Genomic DNA, 22,313 nt, shown 5'->3' on the forward strand with positions numbered 1-22,313 from the left:
GGGAAGGCTTCCAAAAGTTGATGATGATAATATTCACAATCCATTTCTGGGCTTGAATCCAATAAAAATCACCAGGAAGGGGGCCAGAATGATAGTACAGCCAGTTGGACCATGGCCTTGCATGTGGCCAGACTGGGTTCAATCTCTGGCACCCCATATGGTACACTTGAACCCCACCAGAAGTAACCCCTGAGCACAGAGCCAGTAGAAAGCCCTGAGCACAACTGGATATACCCCATCCAGAGAAGAGAGGAGAAGAGAGAAGAGAAAAGAAGAGGAAAAAGAGAAAAGAACAGAAAATTAAAAACTCTCAGAAATGATCTAAGATTGAGTCACTTGGATTTCAAAAAAGGTAGCAAAGTCAAGTTCACTAGCAGATGTGTTGTAAATATGATTGGACATAAAATTTGAGGTAAGAGAAAACAATAAGATGGAAGTGTGAGTGTGTGTGTATGCATGTGCATATGTGTTTGTGTGTGTTTTATGTATTTGTTGTGCATGTGTATCTTTGCTTCCATGTATGTAATGTGTACGCATGTATGCTCCCATATATATGTGAGTTCTCATTTGTTCCTGTGCATCCATGTGCATGTTTGCTCCCATGTGTGTATGTATTGTGCATGTATGCATGTATATTCTCCTGTGTGTGCATATATGCTCCCATGTGTGTTTGTGCATGCCGTGTGCCTGTGTGCTCCTATGTATGTGTGTGAGCTTGTGTGCTCGTATGTGTGTTTGTGTGTGCACGCCTGTCTGTGTGCTCATGCTGATGCACCTGGTGTGCAGGGTTCCTGCTGACCCGAGTGTTTGCAGGATGCCCCCTGACATTAGCACACCCACAAGAATACACAATGACTTATTCATCCTCGTTCTACGGGGGTTCCAGCACTAAGAGTCTGTGGTGAACAATCAGACCCGCCCCAGTGCTCCTGACTTCCGGCATGGGGCGGGACACAGACAAACAAATGAGGTACAGGAAAGGCCCTGTAGCCGCAGGCCCCAGCTCCTGCTGCTCTGTGTGAATTAGGGGCCCCTCAAACGTGAAAATGTAGACCAGCTTCCTGAACACAGCTGGCTAAGCAATTGAGGAGTGGGCAGAAGAGGGAGGAGGCTTTCCAGTCAGATGGGGGAGGAGGCTTTTCAGTCAGATGGAGGAGGCTTTCCAGTCAGACAGGGGAAGAGACTTTTCAGTCAGATGGGGAGAGAATGCTTTCCAGTCAGACAGCATCTCTGAGGCAACAAGTGTTCACAGGCCCAGGGACCATGCTTGCAGGTTATGTCCACTCCAGTCAGAAGGTTCAGATGTTACCAGGCCCTGAGAGGAAGAGAGAAGACGGTGCTGGTGGGGCCCCCTCACTTCAGCCCAAAGGACTTACACCTGACCACCCTTGACCTCCTCAACTTCCGCTTGGTTCCCACCCTGCGGTCTGACCCCGCCATGCCCTCCAGCTCTCTGCAGCTCCCACAAAAGCTGATGTTCAGGGGCCTCAGCCTCCCAGGACGCCATCAGGTGAGCCGAGTCTGCAGGGCCCCTGCCTGCACAGCTGTGGGGAATGAGGTCAGGGTCCCCCCTCTCCTGTGAGGCCCCTTGGAAAGTCACAGAGGCCTGGGCTGGGCTGGCAATAGCTCTCTTCTGGCCCTAGACCTTGTGGCATGTTGCTAGGGGAAAAGAAGGCCCAGGTGCCTTATCTTCTCCCAACTCTTCAGGGTCATGAGCCCGACCCTACTTGGGTTTTAGCCTGCCATAGCACTAGGGCCCCAGCGATAGCACTAGGCGTGAGGCATGTGCTTGCATGCAGCCGACCCAGGTTCAATCCCCAGCATCCCATATGGTTCCTCAAGCACAGCCAGGAATCATTCCTGAGCACAAGAGTAACCCATGAGCAATACTGGGTGTGGCCCCAAAACAAAAACAAACAACAAAGAAGGAGCTTCGTGCACTCCACAGCATCCTGCATGCACTTGCTCGGGTCACGGTGAAGCCTCTGCCTCAGTCCTCGAGAGCCAGCCAGAGCTGACACTGGCATCCAAGTCCTTCCCTCCTCCGGGGCTCCCATCCCTGCCTTGAGGGGTCCCCCCAACCCTGAGTTCTGCTCTGCAACACTTCCCACCTGAAGCCACACTGAGGGCCTGGCAGGCTCCGGTTTTATTTCTACTGAGCTCACAATTCACCCGTGTCTAGAGTGTGCCCCTGGCAGTGCACCCAACTCCCACCGAGAACACTCAACTCCCAAAGAAACCCCAGACCTGGCAGCCGTCAGACTCTGCCCTTCCTCCTGCCATGGCAGTACAGGTTACCCATCTGCTCACTCCATAAGCACAGCCATCCCATGGGACTTTTTGTCTGCTCGCTCCCTCTCTCTTTCCCTCCTTCTCTTCCTCCCTCCTTCCCTCCCTCCCTCCCTCCCTCCTTTCTTTCCTTCCTTCCTTCCTCCCTCTCTTCCTCCCTCCCTCTCTTCCTACCTCCCTTCCTCCTTTCCTTCTCCCTCCCTCCCTCCCTCCCTTCCTTCCTTCCTACCTTCCTCCCTCTCTTCCTCCCTCCCTCCCTTCCTCCCTTCTTTCCTTCCTTCCTTCCTCCCTCCCTCCCTCCCTCCTTCCCTTCCTTCCTTCCTTCCTTCCTTCCTCCCTCCCTCCCTCCCTCCCTCCCTCCCTCCTTCCCTTCCTTCCTTCCTTCCTTCCTTCCTTCCTTCCTTCCTTCCTTCCCTCTCTTTCTTTCCTTTCTCTCTTTCTTTCTTTCTTTCTTTCCTTTCTTTCTTTCCTTCCTTTCTTTCTTTCTTTCTTTCTTTCTTTCTTTCTCTCTCATTCTTTCTTCCTCTCTCACTCAGCAGTGCTCAGGGTTCCAGGGATCTAAAGCGGAGATGAAGCCTTAAACATGTTCTATCTCTCCAACCCTGGTTTTCATTCATGTGGATGATTTTTTCAAGGTTCATGCACTCTGAAGACCAAATCAATGCTTCATCTCTTTTCTTTTTTTCTTTTGTTTCTTTGGGGTACAGCTGGCTGTGCTCAGGGGTCATGCCTGGCAGGTTCACGGAACTACATGTGGTACTGGGGGTGGAACCCTGTTCAGCCTCATGCAAGGCCAGTGCCTTACCCGTGGTACTGTCACTCCGGCCCCCTTTCTCATAGCCACATAACACCCTCTAGTAAACAGCATTTTCCTTGCCATCGTCAGCTGACAGACACGCGGCGAGACGGTGCGTCCAGCTGGTGAGTAACGCGCGGTGAGCAGTCATGTGCCAGCTGTTGTGCAGACACAGGTTTTCAGTTCCACTGAGCACCCTCCAGGGCGCGGGCTCTTGGTCATATGGTAGCTCTATGTTTAACTTTTTGAGGAACTGTGCAAGGGCAGAATAACAACGGCTGAGCCACACACACATCTTCCGTTCTGCTGGGACGTGCCCTGCCTGAGCAGCCCGCTCCTTCCCTCCACGCCCTCAAGAGCCCCTGTGAGCCTCAAACCCTCAACCTGGCAACCTGCAGGATGCCTCTGCTCTCCTTCCAGCCAGGCGACTCGTCCCACCACGCCTGAAGCCCACAGACCCCTCCTGAGCTGATGTTCTGTGCCGATGGTGCTAGTTGATGTGTTTCAGACGCTTTCATCCGGGGCGTCTCACCATGGCCAATGAGGCACAGGACCTGGAATGACCATGGCCCCTCGCCAGGGACAAACAGCAGCAGAAGCCCTGGGGGTCCCGAGGGGTGCTATGCACTACAGCGGGGCCACAAGCAGCTGCTCAGATAGAAAGTGGCTTTGCATCTCACACATTCTTGCTCCAAAGTCTCCCGAGCAGGCAGAATTGAGTCCCAGGGGCTGCTGTTTGGTTCCCTACCGAGCAAGCTAGTGGTTGGCGAGCACAGAAGCAGGCAAGGAGGGTCATTTGTCATAATAGCAAAGTGCAATTTGGAGGAGCTGGGTAAACCCTCATTTTGCCTGTGTCAGTCATGGTTTTATTTATTTATTTATTTGCTTTTTGGGTCACACCCAGCAATGCACAAGGGTTACTGCTGGCTCTGCACTCAGGAATTACCCCTGGCGGTAATTGGGGGACCATATGGGATGCTGGGAATTGAATCTGGGTCAGCCGCATGCAAGACAAATGCCCTACCCTCTGTGCTATCATTCCAGCTCCAGTCATGGTTTTAGCATGGAAGGTTTCATGTCCCAGAGAAATAGTACAAAGGCTAGGCATTTACCTTGCACACCTTGCCAATCAGGATTCAATCCCAGCATCACATATGGTACCCTAAATCCTGGCAGGAGTGATCCCTAAGCACAGAACCAGGAGCAAGACCTGAGCACTGCCAGGTGTGGCCCCAAACAAAAACAAACAAGCAAGGAGAGTTTCATATCCCAGAAAAGCCTTAATTCTTTTTTTTTTTCTTTCTTCTTTTTGGGTCAAACCTGGCGATGCACAGGGGTTACTCCTGGCTCTGCACTCAGGAATCACTCCTGGCGGTGCTTGGGGACCATATGGGATGCTGGGAATCAAACCCGGGTCGGCCACGTGCAAGGCAAACGCCCTACTTGCTATGCTATCACTCCATCCCCAAAAGCCTTAATTCTTGAGCAAACTAAGAGTTTGTTCACTCGAGTTGCACCTTGCAGGTTCTGAGCTGACTGGACCGAATCTGAGCTGAGTGTCCCCTAAGTTCTCCCTCTTCTGTAGGAACCCCCTGAGTACAGCATTCAGGAAACAGACTTGGAGCTTGACCAGGTCCAGATGCTTCCTGTTGCCCCATGCTGGCACCTCCCAGGTGCTTCCAGCCCTCACCGCCTTTCACGAGCGCTTGCAGGAATAAAAACAGGGCTGCGGGCCAGAGGGAGAGTTCAGGGGTTCAAGCTCTTTCCTGCATGTGGTGGACCCTGGTTTGGTCCCAGAGCTGCATGTGGACTTCGGAGCACAGAGAAGGAGCTTCAGGACCAACTGCCCGGGCCGACTGACCCCACCTCCCTGGCCACCAATACCCCAGAGCAGGAACTCCAGCCTCCAGTGCTGTGAGGGGAGACCTTTGGGGAAAGCTGGGTGGGTGCTACAGAAAGAAGCTCTCCAGCCCTGGGCTCAAATCTGAGTTTCCCTCAGTAGCTGTGTGATTCCCCACAATCAGCCCAACTTGTGACCCCATTTCTGTATCTCGTGAACCTCCAGCCAACAGTTGGGAGATTACTGTGTAATGATGGTGGGGCTGAAACAGTTCATCAAGGAGTCTTTTGACACTTCAGCCCCTTCCCTTGATCCGACTCTGCTTGTCACCTCTGAGAGGACACATCAGTGTACTCGAGGCTGTTTTGGTTTGGTTTTGGGGTCATACTGAGTAGTGCTCAGAGGCAACACCTAGCTCTGTGCCTGGGGTTATTTCTGATGAAGCTGGGGCTCCCCTACGCAAAGCATTTGCTTAGTCCGCTGAGCTAGCTAACTGTCCCCCACCTCATGTGTCCCCCAACTTATATCTTCCTCGAGTCAAAATGGCTCTCTGGGGGATGAAGTGATAGCACAGTGGGTAGGGCATTTGCCTTGCACACGGCTGACCCGGGTTCGATTCCCAGCATTCCATATGGTCCCCTGAGCACCGCCAGGAGTAATTCCTGAGTGCAGAGCCAGGAGTAACCCCTGTTCATCCCCAGGAGTGACCCAAAAAGAAAAAAGAAAAAAGGGGGGGGAAAAGGCTCTCTGCTGACTATCTCCGCGACCTTCACCCACTGCACCTACTGCTCTACCCCATGGATGCTTCCTCTTCCCTGCCTCCCTGCCTGCACCCCACCTTTTCTATTTCTAGTGTTTTACTTCCACCCTCTCCTTCCTGAACTTGCCAGCCTGGCCTTGGGCCGTGATCTTCGCCAACATTCTTCCTTGCTTCATCCGGTACAGGGTGCATGAGTGTACAAGGCCCGGGCCACACACTTCACCCCACCTGGACTCCCAGTCTCTCCGCGGCGTGGGTCTGGCATCTCGCCCCTTCCTCCAGGTGCTGTTCCAACCCAGCAGCCTTGAGCCCTGGGCAGGAGAAGCCCTTCCTGGGGTTCTTAGACTCTAGGGTGGGGCTGGCCCCTAATGCCCCTGACCACACAACAAGAACGGACGAAGAATCAGAAATATCCCTGTCAGGGGGCTGGAACGATAGCACAGTGGGTAGGGCATTTGCCTTGCAAGTGACCAACTTGGGTTCGATTCCCAGCATCCCATATGGTCCCCCAAGCACCGCCAGGAGTGATTCCTAAATACAGAGCCAGGAGTAAGCCCTGTGCATCACTGAGTGTGACCCAAAATGCAAAAGACAAAAGAGAGAGAGAGAGAGAGAGAGAGAGAGAAATGTCCCTGTCAGCTCTGGGCGCCCTTCCCAACTTGCCTGGGATTCGGGAACTTCCTCTGACTCCTGCAGCCCCACTAGCCCTGCTGCTTTCCCTCTGTTCCACTTCGCACCCTCCATTATCCTTCAGCCTGGCCCCCGGCTGCACGCACATCTGCTGGATGTAGCCACACCTGGATCATGCGTTCCTCTCTTCCTCCAACCCCTGAGCACACGAGCTCAGAGACTTGCACTTGCCCAGGTCAGCACCCGCTCCTCGCTGATGCCAAGGCAGGGCCGCACAGGATCACGGCCCTCCTGGGGCCCTTCCTCCTGGTGTTTTGTGGAAGTGCTGGTCTCTTCTCCTCAGGCAGGGCCCCTCCTTCCACTTTCAAGTGTTCCCTGCATGAACTTTTGTGCAAGTACCACAGTCAGGCACTCAGTACCTGGTTCTGCTGAGTGTTTTGTTTTTATTCATTCATAAAACGAGTGGGTCCCAGAGAATTCTCCGGGCCCCATACCAAGCCAATATCACTGGGAGGCCCCAGATGGAGTAGGTACAGTCTCCCCGCCTTCTCCAGATGGAATCCCGGCACCCATGAGCTTCTACAAGCAAGCCTCCGATATGTGGGTATCAGGACTAATTCTCCAAACCACATTGGAATAGCTCCCTACAGAGATGTCTCTGGAACTGAACTATTTATAATTTAGACTCTCAGAAGCAAGCGGCCACATAAGTGGCCACGCAAACTTTCCTGATATGCAAAGTGAGCAATGAAAAATAAATGATCTAGTATCTGCCCCTGGAGGGCTGGTTTGAGTGATGGTGGGGAAATTCGAGCAAAATATAATGCCCAAAAGTAGAGAGAAAGTATCTGAGCAATTGTCTGCCATAGAGGCAGGGTAAGGACTGGGGTGGAAGTGGATAGGGGATAATGGGGATATTGGTGGTGGAAAGTTTGCACTGGTGGAGGGATGGGTGATTGATCATTGTATAGCTGAATCTCAAACATGAAAGCTTTGTAACTGTATCTCATGGTAGCTCAATAAAAAATTAAAAAGAAATTTTAAAAAATGGGGGGCTGGAGCAATAGCACAGCAAGGAGGGCGTTTGCCTTACATGCGGCCAATCCAGGTTCGATTCCCAGCATCCTATATGGTCTCCTGAGCACAGTCAGGAGTAATTCATCAGTGCATGAGCCAGGAGTAGCCCCTGTGCATCGCCGGGTGTGACCTCCCCCTCAAAAAATGGGTCTGAGACAGTGATACCAGTTTCATCCATGTTTGTGGCATTGGCACGAAGCTGATAAGTGCTATTGAGGGTCAGACAGGGACTCTGAAGAGGCATGTGGGCAGGAGAAGGTGGCCAGGACTGCTTAGATCAGGCCATCTAGCAGGTGATGGTCATTTGATGGCAGAAGGTCTAGGAGATGTTTTTGATGGCAGAAGTTCTGGGAGATGATATTAAATATCCTTTTACTAAACATTATAAAATGTTCTCCTTCTGAGACTGGAGCAGGTACAGAGGGGAGGGCGCTTGCTCTGAACATGACCAACCTGGGTTTGATCCCGAGCACCCCATATAGTCCCCCGAGTGCCACCAGCACAGAACCAAGAGTAAGTTCTGAGGGCCACCAGGTTGGCATAAAAATCCCCCCTCCCCCCCAAAAAAAAGTAGTAGCTGGAATTGTTATTAACTGTTGCTAAAACCACTCTCTTCTGAGTTGTCTCCCAGCTTTCTCCATCTGCCTTGACACTGCCTTGATCTGTTTTTCCCTGTGACTCCGCCTCTCTGTTGTATTCCAAATAGTTTTTGTCTGGCTTACACTCAGAATTTTCCCAACAACAGTGAATAAGATACCCTATCCTACATAGAGTCAGAAATGTGTAGTCTTTATGACATAATTACATATAATTTTTGTTGGTATTTTTTGGAATCACATCTGGTAGTACTCAGGACTAACTCCGGGCTCAGTGCTCAGGAATTACTCTTGGCAGTGTTCAGCCATCAAAACCAGAGTTGGCTGCATATAAGGCAAATTCCTTAACCCTGTTTTGTGTCTCAGGCCCCTAAATACAATTTTTGATGATTTCAAAAATAATTGGGGGCTGGAATGATAGTACACTGGGTAGGGTGTTTGCCTTGCACGCGGCTGACCCAGGTTCGATTCCCAGCATCCCATATGGTCCCCTGAGCACCACCAGGAGTAATTCCTGAGTGCAAATCTAGGAGTAACCCCTGTGCATTGCTGGTGTGACCCAAAAAGAAAAAAAAATATTGGAACTGAGGGGCCAGGCTGTGACTCAAGTAGTAAAGTACAAGCATTGCATACTGAGGCTCTGGTTCAACCCCCAGCACCACACAGCCCCCAAGATCACCAGATGTGCCCCACACACAATTTTAGGAAATAATTTGACTTAAACATACAGAAATGCCCTACTTCAATACTGTGCTCCAGAAACTGATATGTTGCATACCAGTGTTTCTCCAATAAAAATTGACTGAAGATACAAACTTGAATTTAGAAGAAAATTGAGAAAGGAAGAAAGATGGTGCCAGATAGATAGTAACAGTAGGTAGGGTGCTTGCCTTGTACACGGCCAATCCAGGTTCCATCTCTAGCATCCCATATGGTCCCCTGAGCACCTCCAGGAGTGATTCCTGAGCACTGCCTAGTGTGATCATACCCCCCCCCCAATCAATCACTCAAAATTTACTGTGTTGGGGCCAGGATATGGCTCAGTGCCTTGTCTGCAGGAGGCCCTGAGCTGGATCCAGGCCCCCAAAACACCCAGAATGTATGTGTCACCAGTGGCATCACTGGGTGGGCCCCTGTAGACATTTTTTAAAAAATAAATAAAAGTGGGGCCAAAGCAATAGTATAGTGGGCAGGGCGTTAGCCTTACAGGCGGCTAACCTGGGTTTGATCTCTGGCATCCCATAGGGTCCCCAGAGCACAGCTTAAAGTAATTCCTGAGTGCAGAGCCAGGAGTAACCACTGAGCATCACCTAGTGTGACCCCAAAAGTCAAAACAAATAAATAAGAACAAGTAGGAACCAAAACAAGGAAATGGACAGTAGAGATCGATGACAAATCTTTGCCCTGAATTAGAAAACTGAAACTAATACATTGGAAAGGAGTGTGTGTGAGAAGGCGGCTGGAATGACTTTAATAGAATCAGTGGAGGTATCAGGCAGTAACTTACATCGAGCTCATAAACCCTAGCACTTACTATAAACACGATACCTTAACTGCAGCAACAGTGAAAACATGAAAATCAGTAAAACGGAGGGCAGGGGAGATCACTAAGGGCTGGGCACAGCGCCTCGCAGGGCAAGACCCCCAGTCCAACCAACTGACACAAGTCCTTTTCCAGGTCTTGGGTGGGTGGGGGCTAGGGCGGGGTGAAACAGAGAACCCTCCCAACCAGGGATGTTAAGAAATTGGGTCTGTGCAGATTTATAACCCAGCCGTGGGTCACCCTGCCTGCCTGGTGATCACAGGAAAACCCTAAAGATAAGAAAGGCCGTTTCTGAGAGGCAGCTTGTGCCTAACGAGCAGACTATCCCTGAAACTAGAACAGCCGCCCTTTAGCTTGATGATTCAATTTTAAAAATTGGAGCCCCTGGAGCAAGATAGTACAGTGGGTACTTGTGTGCCACGGACCAGTTCTATCCCCAGTGCCTATGGTCCCCAGGCACCGCCAGGAGTAATTCCTGAATGCAGAGCCAGGAGTAAGCCCTGAGCAATATGTGGTGTGACCCAAAAACCAGAGAAAAAAAAAGTTGCAGCCCACTTCCTTGGTTAGAAAAGCAGAGAAGATAACTCCTCCTCTGGGTTCCACCCGAAGGCACTCCCACCACGCGGGCAGTCTTCTTGCTGTCCAGCTGTTTTTTCCTACCTCTAAAAAATGCTTTGAGACCTGAGAGAGAAGTTTTGGTCCTTATTTCAAATGCACAAACACTGGTTAAAATGTAACATGTTTCTTAAATAGTTCCAGTATGAAATACAACAATCTTCGCACATTTCCCTCTTATTGTGGTGGGAAGGTGCTCAGTGGCGGGATTGATGTTTGAATATTACCTGTAATGAACTACTGTGAACTACTTTTATGAAAATAAAATATATAAAAATTTTAAAAAATTAAAAAAATAAAGTTAAACATGTTGTGTTTTTTGTTGTTGTTGTCATTGTTTTGTCTTTTGTTTTGTTTTGTTTTGTTTGCTTTTTGGGTCATACCCAGCGATGCTCAGGGGTTACTCCTGGCTCTGCTGCACTCAGGAATTACTCCTGGCATTGCTTAGGGGACCATACCGGATGCCAGGGACTGGACTTGGGTCTGCCAGGTACAAGGCAAACGCCCTACACACTGTACTATCGCTCTGGTTCCCCAAATGAAACATGTTTTACTTGTAAAAAATCCTCTTCCAAATAACCTGCAATAACTTAAAAAAATTATAGCTTATTGATTCTCTTTTCTCATGTGTGCCCTCTTTTGAAAAAAAAAGAAAGAAAAAGAGAAGAGGAAGGAAGGAAGCAAGCAAGGAAGGAGAGGATAAAGGAAAAAAAGGAAGGAGAGGAGGAAGGAAGAAGAGAAGGAAGGGAGGAAGGAAGGAAGGAAGGAAGGAAGGAAGGAAGGAAGGAAGGGAGGGAGGGAGGGAGGGAGGAAGGAAGGAAGGAGAGGAGGAAGGAAAGAAGGAAGGAAGGAAGAAAGGAAGGAAGGAGAGGAAGAAGGAAGGAAGGAAGGAAGGAGGAGAGGAGGAAGGAAGGAGAGGTGGAAGGAAGAAAGAAAGCCGAGAAAGAAGGGAGGAAGGAGAGAAAGAAGACAGACACCCAGGTCAGAGGAGTCGCTGCCTTGTAAACGTGGATATGGACCCGTGCTGGGCAGTGAGAAGCTCCCTGGTGAGGGAGGAAGCTCAGGGGCAGGGAAAGTCAGGAGGTGTCCAGAGGAGAAAGCCCAGGGCAGTGGCAGCTGCTCTTTGCAAAGGCAGAGGAAGAGAACTCAGCTGGAGCGGCAGAAAAGAGCAGGAAATGTGGAACCCGAGGCCAGGAGGGAGGAGGGCAGGATGCATTTACAGCACGGGAAGGACTTTCTGCCTGCTCAGCTGCAGTTTACTCACTGTGTGAGTAAGGGGAGAACAGAAGAGCAATGAGTGTGGTGTGTGGCCAGGCCCTTTGTTCAAACAAAGCCATTCTGGAGGCCCAGATGTCAGCGAGCAGGTCCCTTGCTTTCGTTCTCTTTTGCTTGTCTTACCTGAAAACAAACCTGCCCTCTTTTGGAAATGTGTATTGAAAATTCTCGCTGGAAGTGAAGGGGCAGGTTCCCACCCTAGAGTCTGAATCTGCCCCAGGACCTTACATGCAGCCAACCCAGGTTTGATCCCCAGCATCTCATATGGTCCCCTGAGCCTGCCAGGAGTAATTCCTGAGCATAGAGCCAGGACTAAGTTCTGAGTATCGCCAGGTGTGGCTCAAAAACAAAACAAAACAAAAAAATAATGGAAAACACCATCAGGAGTATTTCCTGAGTGCAGAGTCAGGAGTAACCCCTGAGCATCGCCGGTGTGACCCAAGAGGCAAAAATTAAACAAATAAGTAAATACCATATTATACTATTTATGTTTTTAAAAAGTTGTTTTTGCTTTTGTGACTCCTGTGAGCCACTCCTGGCAGGCTCCTATGAGATGCTGGGGATTAAATCCAGGTCAGCCACCTGCAAGGGAAGCACCCTACCCACTGTACTATCGCTCCGGCTCCCAAAACAAAATCATTCACCTTCACCTTCACCATTGCCAAACTATCAACCACTGTCCCCATGTCACTCCTAATTGCCCTGTCTCTCTTTTATCTTATAGGGTTCACTCTTCTCTTTCTCTCCTCTCGAGTATTTTTCTTTCTTTTGGTAATTTTTTAAACCTTTTTTTGTATTTATTCTTTTTTTGTTGTTGTTTTTTAATTTTATTGAATCACCATGAGATAGTTACAAGCTTTCATGTTTGGGTTATAATCACACAATGATCAAACACCCATCCCTCCACCAGTGCACATTCTCCACCACCAATATCCCCCATATACCCCCGGCTTTCCCTCCCTCCCCCTGCCTCCATGGCTGATAATATTCCCCATACTCTCTGTTTACTTTTGAGCATTATGGTTTGCAGTACAGACCCTGAGAGGTTATCATGTTTGGTCCTTTATCCACTTTCTGCACACATCTCCCGTCCCGACCAATTCCTCCAGCCATCTTTTTCTTAGTGATCCCTTCTCTATTCCAGCTGTCTTCTCCCCTTTGCTCATGAGGCAGGCTTCCAGCTATGGAGCAATCTTCCTGGCCCAAGTATCTACTATCCTTAGGTTTCAGACTTATGTTATGTTGTTTTATACTCCACAAATGAGTTCAGTCCTTCTATGTCTGTCCCTCTCTTTCTGACTCATTTCACTTAGCATGATTCTTTTGATTATTTTTTATTTAAAAAAATTTAGAGTGTTGTGAAGGGGAGAACTCAGCTTCTCCAGAGGGGAAAACGCTGCCTCTCTCATTTCTTATGTGAAACTATTTTTTTCCCTGAAATGCTTTACTGTGTGAACAGATGATGTGCCTAGGAACGGGGGTGGAGCTCGGGGCTGAGTCCATGCAGTGTAGGAGCTCACACAGTCCTGCTCTCTCCAGGGCAAGCAGGAAGGTGCCACCCTCTGTCCTTCCCGTTCTCTGCCCGACACCCAGACTCCCCAAGCACCGTCACAGCAGATGTCTTTGGACCGGTACAGCTTTAGGAGCTAGGCTGAGGTTTTGCACAACTTCAACTAGAAGTTCTTAAGCAGTAGGAGAGCCCCTGTGGCTCGAACAAGGACCTGAGGAATAGGCTTAGAGTGCCTGTCTTGCAAGCATGTGATCACCAGTTCAAATCCCTGGTGTCCACATGTGACAATCATGACCCAGTCAGCTCAGCTGTCTGTGATTCCTGGCACCACACTTAGATCTGGCTGTACCATCGCGAGATGTGGGAAAGCGCTACAAAACAAGGGGCACCATGGTCGGTGTGAGCAACAGAGCCTGCTGGGTAAGCCCCAGCAAGCACCACAGCCAGACATGTAAACATGTGTGCAAACCTTGTCATTGCAATAATAACAATGAAGGGAAGGAGAAAGAGGGAATACATTTTTATTTTTAAGTTATTATTATTACTGTTATTTTTATTACTATTATTTGAGCACACTCCTGGGCATACAATTTTTTAATTTTTTTTAATATCCATCCAGAGACTATAAAACCAAGCTCTCGGAAGAGAACAAGGCAGAGTCTCCTGCCCCCGCGCATGGCTGTCTCATGGGGCCCCTTGGAGGAGGGCGGGTTGAGTTTCCCTCTCCACCCCAAGCAGAGCCCCAACAGCTGAAGACCTTCGGGACCCAGCCAAAGCCATGCTGAGACCACTCTCCACATGCTTGGATGAGGAACAGCAGAGGAACCCAGGTGTGCAGGACCTGGGGATGAGATCTCCAAGCCTGCTCGGTTAGGAACTGGGCCTCCTCCACTCAGCTCCCCCACCTTCCAGTAGCTAGACAGTTACACCCACCAACTGCCATGTAACCCCATCAATGGCCATCCAAAGACTATAAAATCAAGCTCCCGGAAGCATGTGACCTCTTATTCTCTAGTTCTCACTCTCAGAGAATCCAGCAGGCTACTGAGAGTATTGTACCTGCCTATATGCTGCCTATAGGGCCGGAGCGATAGCACAGCGGTAGGGCGTTTGCCTTGTACCCAGCCAACATGGCCAACCCGAGTTCGATTCCTCCGCCCCTCTCGGAGAGCCTGGCAAGCTACTGAGAGTATCTCGCCTGCACGGCAGAGCCTGGCAAGCTCCCCGTGACGTATTCGATATGCCAGACACAGTAACAGCAAAATCTCCAATGGAGATGTTACTGGGCCCAATCGAGCAAATCGACGAACAATGGGAGGGCCTTTACCTTTATATGCCTGACTAGGAACACCTATAAGGGTGATTAGAGGCTGCCCCAAGAGCCTCCATCCGTCTCGGAGAGCCCGGCAAGCTACCAAGAGTATCCTGCCTGCACAGCAGAGCCTGACAAGCTACCCGTGGCGTACTCAATATGTCAAAAACAGTAACAATGAATGGTCCTCATTCCCCTGACCTTGAAGGAGCCCCCAATATGTCATCGAGCTACACTTGCACGTGACAGGGACGAATGGAGATGTTACTGGGCTTGCTCGAGCGAATTGAAGAACAATGGGGTGACAGTGATAGTAATTTTAATATCCTGGGACTGGAGCAATAGTACAGTGGGCAAGGTGCTTGCCTTGCATGAGGCTGACTCAGGTTCAATTCCCAGCATCCCATATGGTCTCTCATACACAACCAGGAGTGATCCCTGAGCGCAAAGCCAAAAGTGACCCCTCAAAAAAGGAAAAAAATATTAGCATCCCAAGGGTGTTTAAAAAATTTTAATTTTTAAAAAATATCTCAAGGATTTTATTTTTAATAAAATCTCAAAGGAGGTGAAAGCTGAGGGAGGGTCTGGCGTCTGTGATAATCACCTTTTTCCTTTGGCCCTGCATCAGCAGATTGACCTCAAACAAAAAGCAGTGGCTGTTTTACTAATAAAACTGGTTTAGGCTTGGACTGGAGAGACAGTGCAGTGGGGAGGGCACTTTCCTTGCACCCAGCTGACCTGGCACCACATACAGTCCCCTGAGCCATTCCAGGAGTAATTCCTAATCTGAAAACTAGGAATCACTCCTGAGCACCACGGGTGTAGCCCCAAAACAAAATAAAAACGGTTTAGGCTTACTCTTCAAGTCTGTGTTCTCTCTATTATTGTTGTTGTTGTTGTTTATTTAGGTTTTGGGGTCACACCTGGCCATGCTCGAGGGTTACTCCTGACTCTTCAGTCAGAAATCATTCCTGGTGGTGCTCAGGGGACCATATGAAATGTCGGGGATCAAACCACCCAGGTTGGCAGCGTACTATGGCTTACCTCTGTGTTATGGCTCCAGCCCTCATGTTCTCTGTTGAATTCATGTCTTGTTTGCTTGTCTCTTGTCTCTTTTCTCCTTTTTTTTTCCAGTCTGGAGAAGCCTGTGTTCTCTCTTGAACACATGCTTCCTCTCTTTGTCTCCCCTCATGCCTTTCTCAGATATTCTGCAGTATTGAGGGAGGTTGGGGTTACTCCTGGCATTAATTGAGGAGCATATGTGGTGCCACGGATTGGAATGGCTTTGGCTGCATGCAAGGGGGCATTTTAGCGATCCTTGAGGCACCTCCCTCTCTACATATAGTGGCCTCTCAGTTCTCCACCCACATGCAACTGGAGGGGTGACAATACATCGCTGTGTAACAAATGATGAGGTTGAACATTAGAATGTCATAGGAGTTTGGGTCACTAAAGAGAATCTCTCAAGTATCCATGGTCAGAAGTTTTTTGAATCACCTCTTCAAAATAAATACTTGTGATGGGGGAAAAAACTGCTTTATTCTGAAACACAATAAGAAGAGATTACAGGGCTGGGTAGAAAGCTCAGAAGACTCTCTGCATGCAGAAAGCCACAGCTTGAGTCCCAAAACTACATCATCCTCCCAAGTACTGCCAGGAGCAACCCCCAAGCATGGAGCTGGGAGTAGCCCCTGAGTACCACTGGGTATGGTTCCTGAAAAAATAATACCCAGAAGAGGTCAGGGAGACAATAAAGAGTTAGTTAAGGGCTTTCCTTGCACATGACTGACTCCAGTAGGATCCCTGACACTGTGTATGGTTCCCTGAGCACCGCCAGGAATAATCCCAGTGAACAGAGCCAGGAGTAAGCTCTGAGCACAGATGGGCATGGCCCCAAAGCCAAGACAAAACACAACAACCAAAAGGGGGAAAAAGTACAGGACTAGAAGATAGTGCAAAAGACTGGTGCAGGGGGCTGGAGCAATAGCACAGCAGGTAGGGCATTTGCCTTACATGCAGCCGACCTGGGTTCAATTCCCAGCACCCCATATGGTCCCCTGATCATCGCCACAGGTAATTCCTGAGTGCAGAGCCAGGAGTAATCCCTGTGCCTATGCATCTCCGGGTGTGACCCAAAAAGCCAAAAAGAAAAAAGACTGGTGCATATTCTTGACATGCAGTAGCTTCAATCCCTAATACTACCCGGTATCCCAAGCACCAAGCCAGGAGTGACCACAAACACCACAAAAATTTGCCACCCCCATTCATAAAAGAAGACTTTTTGTGCCTACTTCAGATGGAATCCCGGTGACCAAGAGCTTCCACAAGCAAGGTCCAGGATTGCAGGTTCTAGGACTGAATCTCTAGGCCACATGGTAGCAGAGGATCCGGGCTGTCCCTCCCCGGTCCCTGCTCACCCAACAGACTGGCTGTCACACCCACAATTTGCCTCCAGGTGCCATCTTAGTGCACCAACAGCCAAGGCCCAGAGACTCCCAACTGAATCCCAAAATGGATTAGTGCCATACAGAGATGTCTCTGGAACCCAACCATTTGCAATCTAGAAATTTATATTTACAATTGTGGCTGTGTGAGCTCTCATGATATTCAAAATGAGTAATGGAAAATAAATTATCTAGCATCTGCCCCTGGCAAGTAGGCTTGAATGGTGGTGGGAAATTTCGAGCAAAACATTGCTCGAGCGGGCCCAGTAACGTCTCCATTGGAGACTTTGTTGTTACTGTGTCTGGCATATCGAATACTCTCGGTAGCTTGCCGGGCTCTCCGAGAGGGGCGGAGGAATCGAACTCGGGTCGGCCATGTTGGCCGCTTGTAAGGCGAACGCCCTACCACTGTGCTATCGTAATGCCCAAAATTAGAAAATTGGGGAAATTGTCTGCCATAGAGGCAGGGTAAGGACTGGGATGTGGGTGGTGGAAAATGTGCACTGGTGGAAAGATAGATGTTTCATCATTATATGACTGAATCTCAAACATGAAAGCTTTGTAGCTCTATCTCATGGTGATACAATTAAAAAAGAAAAAAGTAGTGTGGAGTTCATGCCCAATTCAACCAGCTTAATCAATGGCTGAACAAATAGCAGTACTCCTACATTATTAAAAAAGAAAAGAAAAGAAAAGAAAAGAAAAGAAAAGTCATTTTGCACTATCCCCCTGAAGTGACCTACACTTTGCAAATCAAAGACCAGCACCAGGTTAATAAAGCCTCTAGAGGGCGTCCTTCTTCCTCCCCCTTCCTTTTCCCTTCCATCCTCCTTCCCACAAGAGATGCAAAGCCTGCTAGGTCCTGCTGACTGCACACGTTTAGGTACTCCACCCCTCCCAACTGCATTTAAACCATTTCTGGAGGACTAGGGAGATACTGCAAAGAGTTGGAGCATGTGCTTTGCATGGTAAGTTCCAGATCTGCTCCCTGTGGGAGGGCCGCCTCAAGCACCATGTTGGGAATAATTCCCAAGCATGGCCAGGGGGTGACCCCAAAACAAATGAATGTATTTCTGTATATGAATTTCTGTAAGCATAAACCCTAGACAGAACAACCCTAGCATACAGTCACCTTCCAGTTCTCTGGGGCCAACAGAGGATGGAGCTGAGACAGACAGCTCTGTGCCCTGGGCCAGGGGCTTGGGCCTTGCTGTGGGAAAACAGGTGGTCCGTGCAGACATAGGGGAGACTCTGGTCTCCACAGAGGTGGGTTCCAGATATCCCTGGAAACCTGACTGTGAGCCCTCGAGGAGCTTGCTACTATCCTGCTCTCCTGGGTAGGCCATATTCCCTCACTGAGGAAGAGGAGACCAGGAAAGAGACGGGGAGGACCCTTGGCAGAGATGGAGACCAAGAGAAGGTGGAGAGAAGCAGCAGAAAGGCATGGAGAGGGGAGTGTAAAGAAAAACCTCAGCGCCAGAGATGCGGGAGAGAGCAAGACTTAAAGGGAAAAGGCAAACTGTGGGAAAGAGGACACACAGAGGGAGAGCAGAGACAGCACAGAGCAAATGGCTGGCCTGAGAGAGACGGTCCAGCAGGCAGAGTCCTTGCCTGACACATAGCTAACCCAGGTTTGATTCCCAACACCCCATAGGGTCCCCGGAGCACTGTCAGGAGTGATCCCGGAAAGTCAGGAGTAAGCCCTGAGAACAGCTGGGCGTGTTCCCTGACAGCAAACAAACAACAACAAAAATGGCTGGCAAGGCGAAGGCTGGGGGGTGGCTGGGGAGGTGTGAGCCGGCCTCACCCTGTCGTCAGCGCCCTTGCTCCCACAATTTCCCAGCCAGGATCCCATTTCCGCCTCCGGGTGGGGCTCCCTTATTTCTGGGTGCCTCCTCAGGCCCAGATGGTGAGCCTGGACAGGGTGGGGAGCCCTGGATGACCAGCTCACAGTGATTAAGCCTGAGGTGACGCCCACAGGCCCTCCCTGGGCGCCATCCTTGCCCACTTGGGACGATCTGGTGCCTTTCAAGGTCTGAGGGGCAGCTCAAGAGGGGCCGGGGGCTCCGAGGCAGTCCTGGGGGGTTTCATAGCGAGGATTGAGTCCTGGAGGACAGGGGCTACAGAGAGAAGAAATCCGGGACAACCCCCACCCCCAGGGAAGTTTTGGACCCTCAGAAAGGAACAACTTCCAATGTAGAGCACTGTGTCCTGAGTCCACAGAGCTGTGCAGGGGACCTGTTACCGCACTTTCCCAGGGTTCCACCTGCCCAAAGAAGTGACTGTTCCTGGAAGAGCCATCTGCAGAAGTTCTGGATCCACCTGTAGCCCCACATTACTGTTCTCAGAGGTCTGGCAGACAGAGAGATGGAAAAAACAGAGAACAGCCAAACAGGAGCAAAACAGATAGTACAGCTGGTAACTGAGCACCATATAGGGTCCCCTGAGCACCAGCAGGAATGATCCCTGAGCACCACTGGGTATAGCCCAATTTCCACCGTCCCCCACCACACAAACAGATACACACAGACACACAGACACACAGACACACACACACACACACACATACACACACGAACTGTCTAATATTAGTATTAATCCTGGTCAAAAATGTGTATGGGTAGTGGGTAGGGTATTTGCCTTGCATGCAGCCGATCCGGGTTCAATTCCCAGCATCCCATATGAGCACCGCCAGGAGTAATTCCTGAATACAGAGCCAGGAGTAACCCCTGAGCATCACCGGATGTGACCCAAAAGGAAAAAAATAATGTGTGTGGGTATGGCAGTGCCAATGCTTTCCATTTATATATATGTGTGTGTGTATATATATATATAATTTTTTTACAACAAAATACTCTAGGAGAGCATAGTGGCTCGACAGAAACACTCCTAAATGGACGGTATCAGGCTATTGGGCTCAGAATCCTGCTCCAGGAGAATTTCTCATTTCTCTTCCAGGTGCTGGAGAGATCAATGTTTAGCCCAGACTATGACAGATTGCAGGTGAGTGCATGCACGGGGCGGGGGCCACACCACACCCCTCGGCTGATTACTCATGGTGCCCACCCAAAGCTGCTGGCCCTTCGCTTGGCCATCCTGTCTCAAGTTTATTCTGCCCCTCCTGAGATCTGGGCCTTGACCCTGAGTGGACCCCACCCTGCCACCTGTAACCCTGGGGGGAGGGGCAGGATAAGATGTTCCCAGCCCTGCTTCACACCTGATGCTGTTTGCTCAGGAGGTGAGGTTCACACGATAAAGAGCAGAGGGGCAGCTCAGGGCTTCTATAAAAGAGCTGCAGGTCTCTGGGGGGTTAGCTCGCTCGCAGCTCAAACTTCCAGGTGAGGGTGGCAGCACGCCTGGATGAGAATCCGGGGTGCTCAGGGGTTGGGGAGCCTGGTGTCAGTTTGCTGGGTCTTTTGGATCTGAGTTAGTGTTGGGGGTTCTATGGTTCTCAGCTGAAGGAGAGGGCACTCCTGGGAAGCTCGGGAGACAGATATGGCCAGACCTGCGTCAGCAGAGAAAAGCTAGATACCTGGGATCTAGTGACTTGAGCTGTTCCCAGTTCTTCCTTCCTTCCATCTCGTTTCCCTCTGTCCAACTTCACCGGTTCCACTTCCAGACCAGGGCTAGCAGTCTCTTCTGTCCTCACCTCTGCTACCTAGGGGGCTTGAGACACCCTCTAAAATACTTCTGTCCTGACGAGGCCAGGGGGATGCGAGGGAGTTAAACAATGTCCCGGGGCCCAACAAAGCAGGCCACCGGCTCCTGGGCTGACTTCAGTTAGATTCTGCTCAGACTCCTGGTTGACTCCTCCTACTCAAACTCAGTCATCTCTATGACTTGAGGATGTTCCCTGCTTCTTCAAAACGCCTGTCTTTCCTTGTTCTAGGAGGGGATAGGGTTGGCGCAGCTTAAATATTGACCTTGGGACTTGCCCTGAAGAGGGGCGGCGGAGGGGTTCTGAAGATAGGATTTGGGCTGGGTGTCTCTAGACCGTCCTTCCATGGCCAAGACCCGGTTAGCTAGGCCTGAGAGTCAAGAAGAAACCTGGGTCACAACTGGCAATCAAGTCTGTCATGGGAAACGGTGGCGAGGGGGAAAAGGCAAATCCTGACTCTCTTCTCCCACCCCCTGCAGGATGCTGAGCATCGCTCTTCTTGCCCTTCTCTGCGCCTCGGCCTCGGCCAACGCCAGTAAGTGAGAAGTGGGAACCCAGATCTGAACGCGGGAAGCCTCTGGCTGGTGGAGGCTTTGAGAAGCTGCTGGAGGGGGGTGCTGGAGTCGCCCCCGAAATAGGGCTGATGGGGAGAAGTTGAGCCCTCCAAGTGCCCTCTTTCCCTCCCAGTCCAGGCCAGGACCTCCTCCTACAACGGTGAGTACGGTGGCGGCGGCGGAGAGCGATTCTCTCACTCCGGAAACCAGCTCGACGGCCCCATCACTGCCATCCGTGTCCGTGTCAACAAGTACTACATTGTGGGGTAAGAGGCTTTGTTTAGTAGGTTCGGGGACCTGCAGGGCCCTCCCTGAGCTGAGAAGGTCTGTCACTTTGGGCCCCCTCTGTCTCCCTCCGTTAGTACTGAGTGAAGCAGAAAGGCTATCAGGAGCTGGGAGTCTGGAGTCTCTAACCCGTACAACCATCAGCACATATGGGTACAGGAGTGTGTGCACGCACACACACACTCACACACGCACACACATGCTCACATACACACACATGCACACACGCACACATGCACATACGCACACACGCGCGCACACACGAGCACTGCTTCATGCCTGCCCCAGAATGACGCACCTGGGACCCTCTTCCCCTGCAGGGGCCTTAGGGCTGGAAAATTCTTCTGCTTCTTTCAAGTAGGAGGGGCACAGGGGAAGCCAGCGGGCAGAGCAGCTCCACACTCACTTTCGGGGTATCTGTGAGCCTGTTTGTCAGACGGCGGGGGGTGGGGGGGGGGAGATAAGGATGAGGCCCCCGGACCTGCTCCCAGCGCGAAGGGCTGAGTGAGGGCCGGGGGGGTGACTCAGGCCTGAATCCCGGTCACTTGCTCGCCCACCCGTAGGATCCAGATCCGCTATGGCAAGGTGTGGAGCGAGTACGTGGGCGGCAAGCAGGGTGACCTGGAGGAGATCTTCCTGCACCCCGGCGAGTCCGTGATCCAGGTGTCCGGCAAGTACAAGTACTACCTGAGGAAGCTGGTCTTCGTGACCGACAAGGGCCGCTACCTGCCCTTCGGAAAGGACACCGGCACCAGCTTCAACGCTGTCCCTCTGCACCCCAACACCGTGCTGCGCTTCATCAGCGGCCGCTCTGGCTCCCTCATCAATGCCATCGGCCTGCACTGGGACGTGTACCCCAGCGACTGCAGCAGCTGCTGAGCTGCCCTTCCCGCCACTGCCCATGCGCCTGGCTCAATAAAAGGACGTGGCTAACGCTGGTGGACGCGTGTGTCTGTGTGCGCGCGCGTGTGCGCAGCTGGGCTCTGCCTCTGGACGGATGCTTGCGCCTGTTTGTATGCCGACAACACGGGGCAGAGGGGAAGCCTGAGGGAGCGAGGTATCAAGCTCTTTAGGAATAACCGAGAGGAGTAAAACGGCGGCCTGCACCCACTCTGTTTCCCAGGATAGG

The 22,313-nt window shown here is 50.8% G+C and overlaps 1 protein-coding gene across 1 annotated transcript; it reads left to right on the plus strand.

Moving 5' to 3' along the window:
- Positions 1-20,825: 20,825 nt before the first annotated feature.
- On the plus strand, positions 20,826-22,111 carry ZG16 (zymogen granule protein 16). The gene is made up of 3 exons (XM_056138934.1): positions 20,826-20,880; positions 21,033-21,165; positions 21,748-22,111. Exons 1-3 carry the CDS (start codon positions 20,826-20,828, stop codon positions 22,061-22,063), a joined length of 504 nt encoding a protein of 167 aa, XP_055994909.1. The 3' UTR covers positions 22,064-22,111.
- Positions 22,112-22,313: the final 202 nt, after the last annotated feature.

Source organism: Sorex fumeus, unplaced genomic scaffold (assembly GCF_029834395.1).
Source record: "Sorex fumeus unplaced genomic scaffold, SorFum_2.1 ptg000130l, whole genome shotgun sequence".
Lineage (NCBI taxonomy): Eukaryota > Metazoa > Chordata > Mammalia > Eulipotyphla > Soricidae > Sorex > Sorex fumeus.

What these genes read in the sequence shown, in the direction of transcription:
- ZG16 (XM_056138934.1), top strand. Translation starts at nt 20,826, where the DNA reads ATGCTGAGCATCGCTCTTCTTGCCCTTCTCTGCGCCTCGGCCTCGGCC. An exon ending in CTCGGCCTCGGCCAACGCCA is followed by an intron (nt 20,881 to 21,032) that starts GTAAGTGAGAAG and finishes TTTCCCTCCCAG; the next exon opens with TCCAGGCCAGGACCTCCTCC. An exon ending in AACAAGTACTACATTGTGGG is followed by an intron (nt 21,166 to 21,747) that starts GTAAGAGGCTTT and finishes GCCCACCCGTAG; the next exon opens with GATCCAGATCCGCTATGGCA.